Consider the following 22,014-nt stretch of genomic DNA (forward strand, 5'->3'; position numbering starts at 1 on the left):
TGTTTAGGGGAAATCCACAGTAATCAAACTGTGACCAGTAAATTCTAAGTAAGTAAGTTTGCTACCAGAGAAAAGCATATGATGTACAGCTCATAACAATTATCATAAAAACACACAGACATCTGCTACACCACTTACAGATAAAGCTGTGCCTATCAAAATGTGATTATGCCAGTGCTCTTGTAGGCCTAAGAAATGGGATATAAATGCTCTGGTGAGCTACAACTATCAACATCCACAGACACCAGTTAATAATCAATCAACACTTTTTTCTTTATGACTCAATTATTTTATACAGACAGAAAGAGAGGAAAAATATTCCTGCTTACCAATGAATTTAACTCAGTCTGAAAGGTGTAGACTGACGTCTTCTGCATTTGTCTTGACGGGAGATATCAGCTGCAGACCAATTTGTTAAGCCCTTGTAAATATGTATGTCAGCATAGAGGCTGGGCAATACAAATATTAGTCATTTTGAACCTGACTATATAGCCTTTTGCATGTTTAAATAAAAAAAAGGTCAGGTTCTCTGAAAGCTGTTACTGAAAGTTCTTTTTGTTTAGCATGGTCTCTCACGCCCCATACATACAGACGTTTCACAGGCAGAGTGACCTGATTTATTACAAATGTCTGAAATAATCATATTTTGTGTACAGAAGTCTCTTTGTCAAGAAATCTGTTTGAAACAGAATTCAGGTATTTGTGTTAGCTTAGAAACATCAGAACCGTTTGGATTTTCAGGCAAATTGCTCCTTAGTTCCCAAGTTAAAGATAGTTGCCTATAAGTGATGAAGTGCTGCATTTCAGTTTTTTTTTAACACTCCTACATAGCTAGAGTCTCAAAGCCATATAAAACGTGTTGAATAGGTTTTGCAGTGGTTGGGGGAAACGCATATGCCATGCCAGTATTCAAATCTTTCTAACAGTAGTTTATATTAGCTCTGCCAGAACTAAACAGAAGAAAACTTAAAGGGCTTCTGGGGATCACTGCTCAAATTTATATACCAGATGTTTAATTTTTTTTCTTTTTAATCATTGGCAGAATGGGTTGTGCTCTTTCACTCTGAGATCCGTGGGGCTTACTAAATACTGTACAACTAAAAAAAAGTTGCCCCATTAAAAACGTAAGCTAATTAATGTATTTTATCAGTGGTTAGTTAATCTATGAAAAATGAACTACAGTATTAATTACAGTACCAAGCAGCTACCTAGTTAATTTCAATGTGTTTTATTTTTAAAGCAGCTAAAAATGTGAACTCTTCCTACAGGCCCATACTTTGTGAACAGAGATACTTCATCTCTCTCTGTGCTATGGCCTAGGTTTAGAAGAGAGCATAAAATCCTATCTGAGCAGACTCAGCATAGTTTTTAAGGAAACAGAGTTTAAACAGATTTAGGGATGTCCTATTCCTTTTCTTAATTGCCTTACCAGACCATGTATTAGGTTTACACACAAATAAGTACATGTGAGTCACCTAAAATGAGTAAATCTCAAATGACCTCACCAATGTTTAAGCAAAGATAGCATTAAATCCAGAACTATGAAGAACATTAAGACCTTAGTTACGAAATCAAATCAGTTGATCAGAGAAGGCTGTATAGCAGGCCTATAAGAAGATATTTTTTGTCTTTCAGCAAGTAGCAGACTAACGGGCACAAGTGCTTTCAAGATGAGCCCAAAATGAGCCAAAATGTTTTGCAAAACTGATTTTTTTTTTATTATTAATCTATTATTTTTAAAATGTAGCATCAAATTTTTGGTACTCTTTCTAGCAGTGTCAGACTGGGTTAGATGGGGCCGGCTGAAAGACCCAAGTAAAGGACCCACTTCCCAGCCAAAAAAATTGGAGAATCAGCCTTTAAACAATTTGACATAAAAACAACATTTTAAACCTCACCCTAATAATTTTAAAGCTAGGTCTTTCAGATATATCTAGGAGATGAAATAGGGCTTCTCCCCATATCTTACCCTAACTCAGTGCTGTCCAACTTCTGTGGCACCGAGGGCCGGAATTTTTCCGGCCTCTGTGGTGGAGGGCCGATAATGGAAGCTAGTTTTGACCACTCCCCTTTTTAAAACCACACCCACTTGAAACCACACCCATGTTATCACATGACCATAGCCATATTAATGGTGGTAGTACAGCAAAAACCTGCCATACTCTGCCTTCCCTACTCTGTCTGTGTGTGCCATACTCTGCCTGCCATACCCTGCCTGTGTGTGCCATACTCTGTCTGCCCTATGCTGCCTGTGTGTGCCATACTCTGCCTTCCCTACCCTGCCTGTGTGTGCCATACTCTGCCTTCCTTACCCTGCCTGTGTGTGCGATACTCTGCCTTCCCTACCCTGCCTGTGTGTATGGCACACACAAGCAGCATAGGGCAGGCAGAGTATGGCGCACACACAGGCGGCCTACAGTGACACAATGCTGCCACTGCTCCTAAAGTCTGCACAACAACTATATATTAAAAAAAACTTTTTAGTTGCAGTACCACCTCAGTATATGTTCTTTTTATAGTGTGCAGGGTTTATTTTTGGGTTTCTACTGCTCCTACAGTCTGCTGTGTGAACAGGTGAACAATGTGGGTGATTACAGCCTGAGCCTGAGGTGTGAACAATGCAGGGGATGAACAATGTAAGGATTAAACGGTGTGAACAACACAGTGGATTACATTTTTAAACAATCTAAGGTGTTAACCCTGCAGGGGGCCAGTTAATCTCTAATCTAATACCATTTAAAGTTTACACAAAGGTAAGTTATCAAAGCAGCCAGACAGGTGGGGGGCCACACAGAGGGGGTTCGCGGGCCGCCAGTTGGACAGCACTGCCCTAACTGGTTTTCAGGATGAGGCCACGGCCCTGCCACTGCTCCAAGCCCCCCACCAAGAGGCCAGATCCAGCACTCCGGAACCACTAACTAGTGCGATGGCAAAGGAACATTTTGTTTGCCGTTCTTAATCTCCACCAGAATGGGACATCAAAACACCCAACGTTAACTTCCTACAGTAATTATTGTAAATCTTTGGTGGGAATAAATATGCATCTTGTAGTACCCCAAAGTTGTCTTACACTACAAATTTGGGCTACTACCCAATGCATATATTTTAAAGCTGGTAGCAAGGTAGCTTTAGAAATGTTGTCACCTGCACTGTAGCAGGTTAGGAGCATAAGGCCAGGCTGTAGTTGGATAAAGAAAACCCCACTTAAAAAATAATAGTAAAAACAATATGTTTTGTAGTTAGTTATTGCACCTTACTCAAGCCTTTCTTGTGACCCTCAGACATTATACATTATGTTCTAGACACAACTGAACAGGATTACACGTGAAACATGTGCACATTGTGAAAATAAATTTGGGCCAAACTTGCCACTGAGATCTGTACCCAGAAAGAACCAAAACTGAAAACCCTGAGTTCATATCTTTGAATTCACTGTGTTATATAAAATAAAATCTGACCTATGTTTAGTCTTTTGGCTGTCTGCTGGAAGGTTAGAAGAAAAATCGTTTTCATTTCTGCAAGGAATTCAACTGAGAATGTCCAGACCTTTGCAGTTATAAAAGGAATAGACTACTCATTAAGAAATAGTGACATTATATTTAAGAAAAACACAAGAAGCAGGAGCTGTTATGATACAGATGTAAAAAAAAAAAAGTAGACAATTCCTCATATTACGTCTAGGGAACCAACAGGGAAATCTCAACGCCTTTGAGCTGGGATCAAGTCCAGGAGGGAAACCTTAGCCCACTACGTCAGCCTCTTACAGTAAACATGTTTTGCAGAGCTGCACACATACGATGAAAAAAGAGGAATAGAGTAATTTGTGGGGGCCCATTTATGAAAATGACCCTACAGAACAGTAAGAGCATTCAGTTCCAAAGATTATATACACACTGCAGTCCACAAACTCAGTGGGATACCCACTCTCACTAGGATATGCCTGTAGACCAATACGTCATAGAATTTTCCAGCAAAGCAGGCCACATGTGCCTGCTGCTAGTGAATTTTCAAAAAGCTACACTTTAATTTATTGAGTACAAAAAATGAAAGTACATTTATTTAAATGACTAAACTTAAAAAGAAGGCATATTTTGGCTGGAGAGCCAAAATATAAATATAAAATATAAATATAAAAGAGGATAATGCTATAAACTTCAGAGGTCTTGTTAAGGCAATACTGCACAGCTATAGTCATTATTCCCACACGATTATGGCTGATGGCGCACAAAATATGTTTCAGACAGAGGAAAAGCTCCATTAAATCCCCAAATTAATTTTAAGAGTGAAAACTGAGTGCGCTGACTTTTTACATTTAAGTCAATGTAAGGGCAACAAGGAGCGATTTTGATTACCTTTTAGCTGATTCAAAATCTTCACGTGCAGCATCAGCCTAAAGAGCTTGCAACACCAACACATTTACACAATTTACAAACGTTGCACCATATGCTTTTGAGGTTAGGTCAAATTACTTAAACTACAGCTATTCTCCAATAGATCTAAGTTTTGTTGGATCTAGTGATAAGGCTAATTAGCCTGATCCAATTGTTTTCCAAATGATTGGATCCCATGGGGAGCTGGTAAAATCACATTGGGAGAGTTCATATCCAATTAATATCTCAGTAAGTATGGATAAAATAACGACTGGAGAGGCCCCTATAGTTATACAGACAGAAGCAAGAGGTCCTCTGCACTCATTATCAATATATATAGGACATTCTACTAGGTAATGAGTTTCCCTTTAAACAAAACAGGAATTGTTTTTCCATATATTGCAATATATTCAAGCTGGCCAACTTCGTCAAATTCATCCCTAGTCTCACCAGTCCTACACTCACTTTTATATAATTCATTAAGAATTGTACTGCTTTATTGTACATTTTATACAGGGACTAAGTTTTCTTGCTTGCTTCCAAATGGTTGCCCTTTTATTGACCACCACTGGGATCACCTGACTGTAGTTGGGAAGGGTGGAAGCTAAGACATGGAGCTAGCCACTGCTCCTGTATAAACTATAGCAAAAACGGAAAGTTGTACTCACCTCTAAATTTAAAACCATTAGGTGGGAGTGCAATGAAACCGTGACCTCAAAATTAATACAGTAAGACATTAAGACATTATGTGCATTAAACTACAAGGAAATATAGGACTGGCTAGACCAGGGATGACTGACGTAGTTGGGATCTTGAATATATTGCAATATATGGATAAACGATCCCTGTTTTGTTTAAAGGGAAGGGCATTTCCTTGAGGCTTAAAGGAACAGTAACACCAAAAAATGAAAGTGTTTTAAAGTAATTAAAATATATTGTACAGTTGCCCTGCACTGGTAAAACTGGTAAGTTTGCAACAGAAACGCTACTATAGTTTATATAAATGAGCTGCTATGTTAACATGGGGGCAGCAATTGAAGCTGGGAAAAAGGAGAAAAGGCACAGGCACATAGCAGATAAGCTTTGTAGAATATAATGGGGTTTTATCTGTTATCTGCTAAGTAACCTGTGCCTTTTCTCCTGTAAATGGCTGCCCCCGTGGCTACACAGAAGCTTTATTATATAAACTATAGTAGTCTTTCTAAGGAAAACACACCAGTTGTACTAGTACAGGGCAGCATTACATTATATAATAATTACTTTTATACACTTTCATTTTTTGGTGTTACTGTCCCTTAATGCACAGAATGTCTTAATGTTATATATATATATATATATATATATATATATATTATTAATGGGTGCTTGAATGTTGTGGTCACAGCCTCATTGCACCCACACCTAATGGTTTAAAATTAGTGGTGAGTACAACCCTTTTTATAATAGCTTATACAAGCCCCTGGTAAAAACTGCAGTTAAAAAGCCCATATATGTATGGAAATGATAGAGCTTGAACATTGAATAAAATATCACAACAAACATTAGCAAATGCACTGCAATAAAAATACCAACGGGATATTTTTACTGTTATCTGTATATAATACACAAGAACCATGAATATCCAGTATTATATCCTTATAAATGGTGTTTAGTGATGTCATCACATGACTTACTGGAACGTGTGTATTATTATAAACAATGCACCCCCTGTTGTAAAATATAAGGATATTAGATGTCACCTCAGAGCCTGCCATATTCCAACCTTTTAATTTCTCTTTTTAATTTTTCTCTCAAGCATCACCCCCTTCCCCCAAGATGCATATCATCCCCTCCACCCAGTACTACTTGTAAACTCTTGGAAAATTTTGCTTAATAATTCATTTTCACAAATATGTGGTAATTTTTTTCCTATGGCTTTAAAAATATAAATTGTACATTAATGTGCTTCCTCAACCTAACCTTTTTTCCCTAATGAAAATAAATCAACCATGGCATTTGCAGCAGTGCATTCTTTTTATGATGGCAACGATTCCTATTTCAATATAAATACAAATAAATAAATCAAGAGTAAATATAACCATGCATATTTCAAGACACACAGTTATACAGACCAGAAATTCCTGAGGCCTGTACATGAACATGTAACCAATAGCGCAAACTCTATAATGTATTGCCTGCAAAAGCACACTGATAACTTAATACCAGAATGAAATAAAGTCATTAAGTACATCGTTTTAAAATATAAAAACAAAAATAACTGATATTAACATACAATATTTAATATTAACTAATGGAGAAAGGGAAAAAATTGTGTAACCACAAAATGCACAGCAAATGGCAAAAATGGTTTGAAAAGTTTCTGTGAAGAAAAGACCCTTGAGTTATCTTTCTCTTAGGAGTATTATATTAATAGCTTTGATTGTGTCTGCTCCAGGAACAATAAATGCTGTTCCAAATATAGATCAAAAACATAAATCTATAAAACCTTGTCTGCTATTTCTGTCATGACAAAAGTTTAGCGTGTTCTCATTTAAATGCTGGCCTGCCTGACTGGAATGAACCAACCTTGATACTATCACTTCTGTGACATTTTAAAAGCATATTTGTAATTATGTATAAATAAAAAAGAATGTCGACTTTAGCAGATCTGCTTTCGTCATCCATAACATGCTAGTGTTCTAAAACACAGATTACATCAGAATATTGCCTGAATAATAATTGCAACCAGAGAATATTGGTAAACTAGCATGCCTGTTCCGGCACCTATTCTAGAAAAAAAGCAGTCTGTGAGACCTCTGAGCTAGGGATCTAGCCCGATGAACTGCCCTGACATCATTCATTTTCATAGAAACCTGTATACTGACAGATCTATATATTTAATAAGCATTAGCTCAAATAATCAACATTTTTTTAAAAGAATGCCACAGCAAGCATGAATGCCCTAGTAAAAGCCTGAAGTAATCACAGTTATAAATATTAGAAAGCAGCAAATAGGTTGTCTAGCAAGCTTTATGGCTTGACATCATTTGGAATATTGACGTTTACCTTTTAACAGTGTTAGACAGAGCAATAGAAATCTTCAGCATTGTGAGCTGTGAGCCATTTGCAAATGTTCCAGTCATCTTTTAAGTACAAAGTATTTAAAGATTTAATAATTGAAATGTCTATTTAGTGGTTGTACAACAGCTTTTTCGTTGCTTGCTAAGACTTCTTCCTCTTCTTCTTCCATACACCAATATTCATAGACAAAGTCTCCAGTCTAAACTACATTGTTGTCAGCTGTCAACATTAAGTCTGTTTGCCTACGTATTGGCTTTGTAAGCTGAGCTGTGAGTCCTGTAGTGCAACAGCATTGATATATATATATCTCAGGATCAAATAAACGATTACAATATATTTTATGAAAGCTGACAAAACACAGCTTTAATGAATTAAATGTTAGTGTTTGTGTATTTCTCTTTACATGAATTACATTTTGATTGCAAGTGGAAATATGACACTTTTCTGGCCATCAGCCTCCTTACTGTTACTGCTACTGGCATTAGAAACAGTGTGGAAAGATCTCCAAGAATGTAATATCTCTTACCAAATGGAGCTTGGCTGAGATTCAACTCCATCAGTCTGCGCGTCATACTTTGTCAAAACATCTCTTGCAGTCTTAACCCTCCCACTGAATTTGTGCACCAATTTAAATAATGATTGTCACTGAAAATACAGTGATGAAGGCCTAGTAACATAAAGCATTAGTACACACACTAATGGAGCAGGCATGAATCATTCTACAGCTGGGCCCACATGGTTTACTTGCCACGTTACTCACATAAGTATCCACACTTCACCAATCTACTCACCGGGCCTGTAAAAATCAAAGACAGTAGGAGGATGGTAAAATCCCACTGCATCCAAACTGAAATCCACAGGGGCCATACAACAGCATTTCTAACTATGCTTATCATACCATATTTAATTTCATCAGCCATGCCCCAACCCCACACATTGACAACTGTCAATGCTAATCTGACTGCAAATAACTGTATTGGAAAACCTGTTTTCTCCCTGTGGAGTTGCCTATTTATCACACCTCTGCCAAAAAGATTACCCCAAACCTGATGTGAAAGAGTAATAGCTGCTGAGTACTTTCTAGATTTTTTTGATAGCACCCAAAACCTACACAATTAATTTCGCAAACTACTACAAATATTTAATGAAATGATAACATACCTTTATTTGCATTTTCCATTTCTTCCGACATTTATCCATATTGATCCATATAATCCACCATTTGCATGCAGTAGATAATTGCAGTCTTGTGATACTGTAACCATGCAAACGCTAAAAGGAGTCATAAACTCCTCAGACATAACTGGAATGCACATTGATATTTCTACATAGCAACCTTGGACCCTCATGCTGTCTGTGCACTGCAACATGATAATTAATAGATAAAGAGAGACATATCATATCCTTTCTATTATTACAACATGAGCTACAGGCTGGGCATCTCTGGTATAGGGAAACCACCCTCTCTAAAATAAGGCAACTTACATTCTAAGTAATGTATAATTATACACAGAATCAACATGGAACTGTTTCAGCGCAATATGGAATTTCATATGCAAAAAAAAACATTATTAAAAAGCTCAGAATTACAGGATGTCCATCTCTTTTCATAATGATTTTCTTTTTCTCTGTAACGATAAAACAGTACCTTGTAATTGATCCTAACTAAAGCTGGCCATACATTATAAAATCTGCTAGTTTAGCAAGGTTTCCAAATAAGCAGATCTTTCGGTGCCCGCTTAAGGTCACCTAAGATCAGGATGACGGGGATACAGGCTGTTTTTCAGCCAGATATCGGTCAGGTATGCGCATTGGAGGGTCCCTTATATAGGTAGATAAATTTCTGAATTGGCTAAAAAGGCCTGAATTAGCACCTCAAATCTTCTTGTGTATGGCCACCTGTAGCCCCATAAATGCTTACTGGTGCCAAAAAAATTCTGTTGGGTTAATATAATGTTTAAATTATTTATAACAAAAGTGAGTTATGAAGATCCAAATTATGAAAAGATCCCTGATCCTGAAAACCTCAGGTCCCAAAGATGGCAGATAATAGACCATACTCCTGTATAAGGCTACACAAACGGGGGGGGAGGATGATAAAGAAATCAATAATAGTAAAATATGTGCAATGAAGACAACTTTTTCTTTCAGTGTATAGTTTGTGACCAGACTTGCTAGTGGAAAAAAGACTTTTGTTAAACTACAATTTCATTATTCCTAAGAATATGAGTTCTCATCAAAAGTTGGAGTATTTTTATCTTTTTGTAGAAATAACCTTTGTTCTAAAAAGACTTTTTGAGTTAACAACTTTAGTAAGCAATATTTTTGTTAAATATAAATATATTTTAATTTTTTTTATCTTTTCCATTCATAAAAATGTTTTTCCTTTAAAAAAAAATTTCAGACTGACAGTTTGACAAATTATCCCCTGAGGCTAAAGTCACTAACATTGGTGAATTATGTACGAATGCATAACCCATTGTAACCTTCATTTAGTGTTCATTGGTCTAGTGAAGTTAGCTGAATAAAAACAGACACAAATGAAGGATTGGTTGCTATGGCTTTCTGTCCTGAAGCAAAACTACAGCTATGTTTTTTTAAAGTAATTTTTACCCCTTGGTTTTACACGAGAACTATGGCAATGTTAGAAGGTACAGTGAAAAAATGTCATTGCATATATGTTTCTAAAAATAAATTAAAATGTACTGGGGTAATGATGGAGTAATCTCAAAGCAAGATGTTGTCTCACTCTGAAACATATAGTCAGAGACTGGCTAAAAATGATTTTCTTTTTCAGAAAGAAGCAGTAAAATTATAACAGCAATGTATTTTTTATGTGTAGTAAGATTAAAACTATAACAAGCTTGGCTTAAAATGCCCCTACTGTAAACTCAGCAGTTCCAGATGCTGTTGAACTACAACTCCAATATTACACATGACACTGAAACAAATGGGATGCTTGCAGTTGGAGCCGCAACAACATTTAAAGAGACCCCAGTTGCCCAGGTCTGCTGTAGCAATCCACCTTGTTGATGCAATTACAAATATAACATTGCAATAATGTAACTAGATACAGTAGTCTAAGGCAAGCCGATCCAGAGTCTTTGAAATATAAAAAGAACTAAAACTGCAACATGGAGGCAGTGACAACATTTGAGAACACAAACAATTATTTTTGTCTTCACTGGAAACTTTTGGGTTAAGAAGTCAGGTATTGAATTTATGTGTATTATCCCCAAGCAGAACACTGTGGGTTAACACTGAACTCTGCTCTCTTTCCCTCAAGTTCAAGTACTGACACGATTGTTCTTTTGGGATTCCCTTGGAATGAGTCATTGTTAGTAGAGACTCCCTATTCAAGGAGGGCAGCATAATGCCAGGCCTCATGAGGTTACAACAGCTGAGATTTTGTCTTACAAGACACTGAAATGAATGTCAGAGCTGCAGCTATAAAGAGCTTGCAGTATAGCTGCTACAGTATCTTTACCACAGTCTCTATTTGAAATTTCTCAGAGAAGGTGACTTTGTATTGTTGATAATTTCTCTTGGACCAAAAGGTCTGGATTTTTAACAGTGTTTCTCATAAAGCACAGCAACCAAGGGACACAAATAAAACTCCACTTAAGCAAGAAGTTCCTTCCTCATTTCTGCTCTAGCACAAGGCAAATGTATGTGTGTTGGAGCCTGTTACACTGTTATATCCTTAAAATGTCCACTTAATCTTATAGACATGCAATTGTACCATTTGTATCTGATACAAGATGTGGTTTCCATATTATTTGCTCTGATGAACTAACAGGAAGTTTTATCCATGTATTCTAATTAAAAAAAAAGCCAGTCCGTTATCATGAAGAAAGTTAGGATACTTATGTGGTTAATCAACCATTAGGCATGGTCCTTATTTAACACAGAAGGAAAGCTCCGTCAAAATACTGTTCCTATTCAAAAGCTAGTTTGGATGCAAGTCATCTATGGAGAACTTATTCCTTATTTAACACAGAAGGAAAGCTCTGTCAAAATACTGTTCCTTTTCAAAAGCTAGTTTGGATGCAAGTCATCTATGGAGAACTTCTGTCCAGAGGAAAGTGGCACTGTTAAACTTGTTCTAAATTAAAACATAAAAAGTTTAGCCCCGTTGTTTCCTCCTGCCACAGGACAGGCAGTAAGAACAGGGTCTCACAATAGCATGTGGCCTCTGTCCCCTACCCATCCCCTGACTTGTGCATCATTCAGATACACAAGTATGGGATAGGTAGGGGCAGGAGGGGTAACTCCTGCTTGCCTCCCCAGCAGTGCTGAAGAATGCAGGCAGCATTTTACTCATTGGGGCAGCAATTCTGCAGTCCAGGAAAGCAGAGTGCTAAGTGCAAATAACAGGAGCAGTGCACCAATTTTTTTTTTTTACTTTGCACACTACCTTGTTAATGACCCCATCAAACCATGAAATACAATGCAGGAGTGTCAGCGTTACATCAAACGCATGCAAAGTGCTTCCTCAAGTTAATAAGAGGTTTGTCAGGGTTTTTTTTTATCATAACAGCTGTGCAGAAATTTCTACTATCTATGTGAATTTTCAGTGATACAGATTAATATCATATAATGGGTACACAAGATTTGCATTAATTAATACTAGTACACAACATTGTACTGAACACACTTATAGCTCATAATATTATAAAGACAATTATACATAGGTTATGAAACAGCAATGCAAAAGAAATACTACTCAAAATAGAAATGTTCTCTTCAGTGTTTTTAGATATGCAAATGTATTTTAATGAGATACAGGTCAGGGTGATTCATCAGGGTCACTCCAATATTATTTAACAGACAACTGATACAGCTTGAGAGTTACAGGCTCTAATTTTCTAATGTATCTTGCAATTAAACATACACAAAAGTGGAGGGAGTCCTTTTTTGCAGTAAAAGTAGTAGAAAAACAGGTGGAAAACACTTTCTCCAGATTCACAAACAGAATTCCGCCTAAATTCCGACTCAACCACCACTTTTCTGTTTTTGGTGGAAGAAAGACAGTTTACAGACACTTTTGTGAATTTGTCGTTTAAACGACATTTTCAAAATGGAGTAAAGCTCAGTGTAACTCTGTTAGATCAATTCTAAGCTCTTCTGTTTTGTTTCACCCAGTCTCCATTTTACACCTAAGGTAGGGGTCCCATTGGGGGATCATTAACATATTAATGCGGATTAGCAGACTATTGTGCCCCCTCTTTAATCACTTCACTGATATTTGCCCCAACTTATCTGTGCCCCCATAGCATGTCTTGAACTACAGAGCTGCTTAACAGCATTGGCCCCCACCTGTTCCCAGCAGCCATCTTGGGGATCAGCAAACAGCACATGCACACTGGCACCCAAACTGGGATATTGGGGTACAGAGTTGGACTGGCCCAACAGGTTACTGGATAAAAACCCAGTGGGCCCTATTCCTGTTGGACCTATATTCACCGGGCATGTTGGTGTGTGGGCCGGATTGCTGCTGCCCAGTAATGAGTAGGGGCTAGAGAAGACGGTATTTAGACCCTTAATTCTGTTACAGAAGTGGCATTACACAGAAATATATTAAACACTAAAAAGCCCAGCTTGATGTATAGTTTCCCTAGGCAAACTAAAATTACCCCTCAGGAAATGCCCCGAAAGTGAAATGACAAATTGCATATGAAATGCAAAATCCCAAGGCTCCTGTAGCTGTGGGACTGGGTTTGATGGCACCGACAGATTTACTAACAGCTAAAGGCAAATTCATAAAAAAAATGTTGGGAAAATGAAAAAATCTGAAAACTGTCTGTTTAAAAGACAAATTCACTAAAGTGGAGATAGAGGTTTGTGAATTAGGTGGAAAATCCGACAAATCTATCTCCACTTTTATTTTGTCTCAATATCACCACTTTTGTGAATTCCCCCCTATGTGTTTGGACCTCTTAACAATCTTTGCTTCATCAGTGTACAGTAGTGCAAGGTAAATGATTAAACTCACAAAACAGGCAGCATGGTATGGGAACATGTATAACAATTTAGGGAAACAAATAGTTAACTAAGAATTGTGGAGCTGACCACATTTACTGGCCTTTTATTTTGGCTAATTGCTCCCCTATTGCTTGGCTTTTAATGTTGCTGCTACAGATTATAATTACCCATTAAAATGTTGATTTTTATGGAATTGTAAAATAGCAATGTGAAAACCCTTTGAGTCAACCTACTATGATTATTTGATTTTCTAAGGAGGCATTCATTATTTTGTATGAATTTACTTAGGTGTTTATAATAATGACTAGCCTTCTCTAATTCTATTAGCTGAAACCCACTAGGAAGGTTATTAACTTTTATGTTAATTTTAATTTTCAAAGAACAAATCTCTTTAGTCAACCAATGAATGGCTGAACCCCAAGCAGAAATATGCAGGGCGTCTGATACCTGCTTTCCTTGTTTTTACTCTTGAAGGTAAGAAGAAAACACCTGCTGGCAGAGACACTGCAGCTGGCTAATTAACTAAAATTACTATTATTATATTTTATTTCAATTGCATTTAAGTGGTTGTGCACAAAGTTCAATTAAAACAGGCATTGCTTCAGAATGATGCATCACCAGCGGATACACAAGCATTTTGTCTACCATTAATTGTTATTACAAGCTAAGTCCAGGATAATTTTACAAAAGACATTGTCTTAAAAGACTAGCCCTGAAGGGCTCAGCAAAAGAAGTCTTTTCTTCAAGCTTTTTCTGGACTGGAACACCTCCTGATGAGTGGGCTAGGTGGGAGGCGATTTCACTGTGGGTTGGCTTAATTAAAGCACAATATAATTATTCACTATATATGTTTACAAAAATCAGTTAATAGCCATGCCGTGATCAGAATCGGGTTTAAAATTGCCATTTATAATTAAAGAGAATTAGTATTAAGAATCTCGCTGTTGATGGCATAAGAAGAAATAATTTGCATGCTTAAGCTTCCTTTCCTTTGAAATAACACAAATGCAATAGCTTTCCAGGGTTAACCTGTAATACCCTTTATTTCATATAATCTTTACTTCCTGTTTGCCTCTACCAAATGTGCATTGCATCTTTTTTATGTATCAACTTTCTGTACTCTTTAAATAATTGCTAAGACTTAAATAGTGCTGTTTAATTTTCTGTAAGATTAAATATAGCATCTTAATATTTTTTGTGAAGGTAATGTTGATTTGCTTCCTCTGCTTCAACTATACTAAGGCACTTATTAATAAAAGGGTAGATGCAAGCTTTGTCAGGCTAAGCTAGTGAAATGGTCTGAAATCCAAACCTGCAGCTTAAATCTGCCCCTGTATAGCAACCTTTAGTCATTACAAGACTTTGCTTCTTTTGGAAACTGGTGTCTACTGCACTAAACATCTGTTAGTTTGCGTATGTTCTGCCGTTGTACTCTGGCTATTATGTTAGACATCCGTTTACTCTAATTAGAAGAAAGATTGCCAGTGTTCAGTTTTCCTTTCAAAATATTTTTTACAAAAAATGAGGTGTTAGTACCACACAATGATCAAAATATGTAAGCTCACATGTCACATCGAGGCCCCTCATTTTTTGTAAAAATTATTCTTAAACGTAAAATGAGCGCTGGCAATCTCTCCTTTTTGTGCATAAATAATGTTTTTTTTTTATTGTTTCTAGAACATGGCCTTACTACTCAGTCACACTATTTGCTGGGGGACTTAATTTTTCATTCACTTATACTTTCATTCTTTTAATTTTCTCCTATAGCATTTCTGAGTTGTGGCTGTTCTCCAACTTTAATTTTTGATTCTGACTTCTCTACAGTACTTTCACTATTTATCACATTAATATCTAATTTATTTTTATTATGCTACTTATTTATTTTCTGTTATCCTCAAAACAACTCAAAACTAGTATTATTTTGTGGACAAAATTTGTTACCTTCAGTTGTCAAGTTCTTTCAATCCGCTTTATGTGCTGTATTACTTTAGGATTTGAAAATAATTTAATATGTATTTTGAGATTCTAATTGCCTGTGCTATTGTATTCATTCCAATTCTCATACACTTTTCTCAGTAATGGTGTTTTTAATGGGTAAAGTTAATAAGGCAAGATGCTGAAAATATCATGCATTCCATTACTCTGTGTTATCATAATGCAATGATCAAACAGCATTCCTATGTTTTAAAAGACAGCAACTCTCATTAAGAACACTAAGGGGGGCATTTACTAATGGTCAGATTATTGTTTCAATTGAATTTTTAGCCATAAAAGTAACAACTTTTTCTAGGTTTACTTTTTAATTTTTTTTTTAAAAAAATGAGTGTTTTAGTAAATCTGCCTCCATGAAACTTCTTAATTAGCAATAGAGGATTGGGTCTTTTAGTGTAGACTGGATGAAGACTTGCATTTTTTAAATGAACAGACCTGATCCTGATTCTTGACTGCTAATAAATAAGCACTATATAACTATATAACTGGGATGATAGTGTGTTCTCTTTTTTACCACATCACTGGAAATGCTAAAATGTTAAAAGGAAGTCAATAAATAGTCATCATAACTATGCCTCCTCTTTCAAACAGAAAAAAATATTATAAATGATGTAGACAAGAGTATAATAAATTCAATTCTTGCACTATACTACAACTTATTTTGATTAGAAACTCTGGATACCTCTGGACTATAAAAAAATGAAGTTAGGCCATTGCTATTGATACACAAACATGCTATGTAATGCCATCAACAAGATACATGCCTCAATATGATTCAAAATTGACTTTTATCTGTACAGACTAATATGCACCCTAATTCTATCATATGTGATGCAAATGATATTCATCCACAAAGAAAATCATACATAGTAGATAACCAATGAGTATTGTGTATAAAAAGAATCATAAATAAAAAACATATATATATATATATATATATATATACCTGGTGCTTTTTCTACAAAAATGACTTTGGAGTCTGGATGGAAGTTGTGTCCATTCAATATCATTTTTTTCCCACCAATCACTGGAAAGTTGTCAGTGCTCTGTTTCTCCACCAATGGCAATTCCTGAGCAGATCGCTGAGCTTAAAGGGGAAAATATAATATCAAAACATCAACCTGTATATTCACACACGCTCTTTTGTAAAATCAACACAATTCCTTGTCTATGCTAGTGTTGTTATGTAATAACAGGGCATCCATACTTGAATTACGCTCAACACTTCAAAATCTTTTTTACTTCCGGGCATCAGATTAGTATTTATTTTACTACTGTTTGCAAACTTAGCTACATTCTATGTTTTAATATCAGTAGACTAAGATGTAGCCAAATGCACTCTCATATGGTCTCATTCAGAATCCTCTGTCTATGTAATAAAAATTCAAAAGTGACAAACTGGTTCATTTTATACAGGAATTACATTTTTGAAATAGGGAGCACTCCCTGTAAATGTAAATATCTTTACCTGGTGGTGTGACTCCCTGATGCCACATCAATCAATGTAGTTCATGTAGATAAAGTGAGCCCAGCACACACCTATATTCACTGCTGTGTTAGCTTTATTGTACCATACCAAATGGAAACATCATTTTATACTGGGGCATAACTTCTGGCTCTCCGGCTGCTGCTTATTGCAACAAAAGAGACATTGATCAGCAACAGCTGGACTGCTACAGTCTGTAGATGGATGGTCTGGAAACAGGCCAATGTGCTTTTTTTGGGAGCAGTTATAGCTAAGATTCTGTATTTTACCTCATAAGAACAAGCACTTCACTTCATTGACTTTGTTTTCCTGGACAATTGCACTGTAATGGGGACAACCAGGTTCTGAAAAAATTGTTACAAGCCCAAACTTCACTCTTCATGCTTTTTGTGCTAAAATACATATATGGAAAATTTACTTCATATAGATTGTAAGCTCTAAGGGGCAGGGACCTCCATCCTCTTGTCTCTGACTCTTATCTTATTGCAACTATATATTTTATTTATTTGTGTTTATTGTAATACTTTGTATTTATCTATTATCTTATATAATAATAATAATAATAATACTATTATTATTATTATTATTATTATTATTATTATTAATATAATAATATAATAACCCCCTGTTTGTATTAATGTATTCTACTGTACAGCGCTGCATACATAAGTAGTGCTTTATAAATAAAGATATACATACATACATACTTTAGAGCTGAATACATAAAAACTTACCCATGTTCCATTCATTCCTATGGGATTTTTATAAATATATTTAGCAATGGGTAAAAGTAATAACTCACCATTCTAAAAAATCCATAGGAAGAATACGGGTGAGCTTTTATATACCAAGCTCTAAACTCACATTTTGATAAATCTGCCCCTATGTCTCAAAAACAAATAATATCTGACAATTCATTGATTTAGGTTTTTGTATCTACACCTGTCTCCCTTTATACACCTCTCTTTAGTGAAGGGACTTCTGCTACACAAAATATTGTGACACTAGAAGGGTCTTGGTTCTCTTCCCTATATAAAGGGAAAATGGGAAGGAAACAATGAATCCACATAAAAGTAAAAAAAAGAGCCCAACACTGCTTATTCTCAGTTAGAAGCTGTTGAGTTTAGCAAGTGTAAACCCAAATTACTTATTTTTAGTGTTAGTGTTAATATAAAGTGTGCTTGTATGAGAAGGATGTTTTTTAGCTTATTCCTGCCTTTGCAAATCTGTGTAATATCATATCATATATCCTTTTTTCTTCTTTCTTAATACTGACACTTAAGCATTTCACCTGAACTGTATAAAAAACTTAGCTTTTTTTTTTTTCTTCTAGATGTCAGCTCTGAGCACTTTTGTTTGTTTCCTGTTCTAAATGGTGTTAACCATGGGAAAGAGTGGGTGGTACATAACTGAGCAGAAAGACCTATGTAAGGGATGCAGAGCCAAATATATTTGCAAAGGAATGTGATGACACAGAATCACCAACAGTCCTACAAATATTTACAATATTCCCTCAACATAAATCTGTAACCCTTACAGGGAAGAATATATGTACATGTATAACATATAGCATCAGTCCTCTGCTTTCTGCCTTTCCATATCCATATGGTATTAAGACTACTAGCATATTTTCACATGCACAATCACATCATTTTTTTAAAAAAATTCAGGCATTGCTATTTTACCTTAAGGCATGCCTGGTAATTACTTACAACATTCTATTGGGTTTGATGCCACTTGCAGAGTAAGAGTTCTCCCATTGGCTTGTGGAATGTGAACACGGAACACTAAGCGGACTCTTGTATTCTTCCTTCCAATATCTGTTTCACCTTTTCTTAGTTCGATGTCTGAATTGCGAAGCTTCAGAATCCCAGCACAATCAATACTGTTTAGACAACAAGAGATCTTGTTCTTACTGAAAGTACTCACTGAACTCCTTTTGAAACCTGAAGTAGAACAGCCCTTTTACAATTGTAAGAAAATATATCTATGAATCCCCAAGATGATCACCAGCACTCAAGTGTAGAAACTTACTACAGACTGTAATAAAATGCCCAACTTTCCATGCCAGAACACTTGAGCCTCACGTGTTTCATCTTCTGCTGCATTTATTTAGAATTATGCATAATGATATTTTGGGAAGTGCTGATGTGTGTGCATAATATATAACATATATTTATATTTGTGCATGCAAGGTTAAACTATATACATGCTTTCTAATCATATGGTGCTGCTCTACTTTTTTCTCGACTTTAGAATATGTTTTTATTGAAGAAGTTTATTTTTTCTTTTACATTTTTCTATTTCTAAATTCACCCAAAGAATGGTATGGGTAACTGAGAAGCATCCCTGTTAGGTCCTCTTTCAGCAAATATATATGTGTTTAAAAAGGCCTGTACCATCTTTCTCTTTTAAATTCCCAAGAAAAACTTATAATCTTTCATTTGAAAAAGCACAGCACTTCAGAAAACAAGATCCAATAAGTGTCTTGCCATAAACTGTACACTAAGGCTGAAGTGGAAGATATTTACAGCTCTGTAACTGAGACATGTTTTATAAAAAGCAACAGCCGCACGGGCTGAAACATTAGAACCAAAAGCAATCAGTTGTCAGAAGTATTTTTAAGGTTTATTAAGGTGGTAAAATGAGGAGAGGTACTTCAAACGTATTTTGAAGAGTTGATTGGGAAAAGCTGGATTATTTATGGGATTTGCAAAACAAAATTAGCACATATTGAAATCCCTAATGGGCAGTGCTTCAGATAAAGCGCCTGGCAAGCAGGTGGTAGGCTTACATGGCTCTCATATTGTTCTCAGGCAGGAGTGGGATTTCCAAGACCTTGGTGTTGGAGATGATTGTTTCATGGCTTGTGGTGGAAACGGTCTTGCCGGTGATGCGATGGACCTGGTAGAAAGCATGGGGCCGCAGCAGGCGATCGTCTGCAGTACCGATGAACAGCTGGATAGTGAGCGGCTCATTTTCTAAGTAACCGTGTAGCTGGCAAGAGAACAGAAGGCTTAAAATCACACACGTATAAATGCTTGGAATCAATTAAGCCTTTTGTAACAGGGGCTGTGATTTTAAGGAGGGGGAAAGAATTTAGGACAGGTGCTGAGTGTTAGGCCATAGGTTTGCCTGGCAATATTGGTGTAATAAAAAAGGTGTAAGTCAGAAAAATGTCTCATTATTTCAGTGACCTGAGGCAGTCAAGCTAAATCTCATCTTTTTATGCCATTACCTTAACCATTCACCCTCTTATGAGGGTCTCTGTGAATCAGTGATATGGAATACATGGAATAAACTAACACAATCAGCTAGACAGTTTTCACTTAAACGTTTCTTTATTTAAAAACAAAATACCGGTAAGCCTGCAAAATTATTTTAGAATGCATTAAATGATACAATTAATACTATGGCTGTTCGTATAAGTCGATGGGCCAGTTAAGGCCCTCCAAGGCAGTCATCAAACAACTTGTGTATTAATTCAGACCACTACATTATATGCATAATATATAATAGTCCCTGTACCACAAAACAAGTTCCACTATTATTAATGCTTACAGCAAATACAAAGGCCAGATACTTGTAGTAGCTCCCCACTTTTCTTCCCTTTCAAGGATCAGGTGATCCTTGTAGGGTAAGACCACATAGACAGCTTTAGGGCAATCTGGGGGCTGCATTATTAAGCAGCTGAACAATATAACACCAAAGTACCAAAAAATGCATCCTACTTACATTGAAGGTGATGTAGGCCTGGAAATGTGGAAGTCTAGGTTTTAGGGCTACTAATGCCTGACAAGTGCTTGAATCTCTTCAGACAATTACATTAGTAAATGCAATGGTTAAAGTACCAAAGAGCACTTACAGTATGCTATTACCCTTAGGGACAGATTTATTATTATTATTATTATAAAGCTCAGTTGAGGCCCTTACATTTTTTGTCAGCTCCCCCTAGTGTATTAGCCATTTTGCAATAGTTCCAAAAACATCTAGGTAAGCAAAAAGGACATAGCTCATGGATTCCACCTCAAATTCCAAGTAACTAAAATCATGCAAGGGGCATCCACCCCAAAACATTGCACTTCTGCAATAAAAATCGCAAGGGCTTGCCCTGCTTGCACTTGCTTTGCGTGCCAGCTTTCTGTTGCTTTGTATCAATATTTCAGTGCTTTCATTTGAATTTTTGTCAATGTTCTTACAGGCTTACTGTAAATGTACTGGCTGTGAAAAGATTGTTAGGTTATAGGTGAGCAAAATAGAGAACAGAGATTAGAGGAGAGGTATATCTATTTAGTCACAAATGACTTCATTTTTTTTACATGAATCTACTTGTGAAAATGAAGACCGTGTTTGAAAGTATAAACTGGATTACCAGTGGAAACTTGCATTAAAATAATCACATTATAACCAACAAACAGCCCTTTGGAATTAAAGCTATTCATTAGGAAAAAAGGAGAATTATTTTTACCGAGCTTTAACTTCTTATTAACAAACCCAAAATTAGCAATTCCAGTAGCAAAAACTGAAAAAATCATCGGATTCAAACACAACCTTACAACAAAGCAAAATGGTTCAGACAATTCATGTGTATCTCAAGGTGGCCATACATGCACCGATAATATCGTACGAAACCTCATTTTGTACGATATTCGGTGCATGTATGGTATGTCGGCGAGTCGACCAATATCGCAGGAAGCTGCTGATATCGGCCGACTCGCCGATCAGACCAGTTTGAAAATTTTGATCGGGCGCCATAGAACTGACCAAAATCTCCCTTCAGCGCTGAATCGGCAGAAGGAGGTAGAAATTCTATTGTTTCTACCTCCATACCTGCCGATTCAGCCCTGAATGGTGTGTGGCGGATCGCCACGCGTATGGCCAGCTTCAGTTTGTCTATTTTTGAAAGCATCTTTGACAGATTGCTATATAATCCCATTAGATACCAGTTGGACTGAATGAAGAGTATCTGTGATCAAATGGTGCTTATCAGTGCTTATTTAAGGAAAGACCTCTGTTCTGAACAAGTTTATCAGTCTGGTGGACCAAACAAGTGAATATCTGTAATTTAGTCATGCACGTGCATGGCCAGTGTTCTCTTATCCTACCAGCAAAGCAGTATCA

At 36.4% G+C, this 22,014-nt stretch overlaps 1 protein-coding gene across 6 annotated transcripts in view; it reads right to left on the reverse strand.

Annotated features, from left to right (window-relative positions):
* nfatc1 (nuclear factor of activated T cells 1) overlaps positions 1–22,014 on the reverse strand; it is a 124,778-nt gene that overhangs the window by 59,964 nt on the left and 42,800 nt on the right. For all 6 annotated transcript variants that reach the window (XM_031903466.1, XM_018094703.2, XM_012964927.3 and 3 more), the window contains 3 exon segments: positions 19,688–19,890; positions 18,606–18,778; positions 16,354–16,494 (listed from right to left, as the gene is read on the reverse strand). In XM_031903466.1, the coding sequence (XP_031759326.1) occupies positions 16,354–16,494; positions 18,606–18,778; positions 19,688–19,890 (517 nt within the window).

Source organism: Xenopus tropicalis, chromosome 6 (assembly GCF_000004195.4).
Source record: "Xenopus tropicalis strain Nigerian chromosome 6, UCB_Xtro_10.0, whole genome shotgun sequence".
NCBI classification, from domain to species: domain Eukaryota; kingdom Metazoa; phylum Chordata; class Amphibia; order Anura; family Pipidae; genus Xenopus; species Xenopus tropicalis.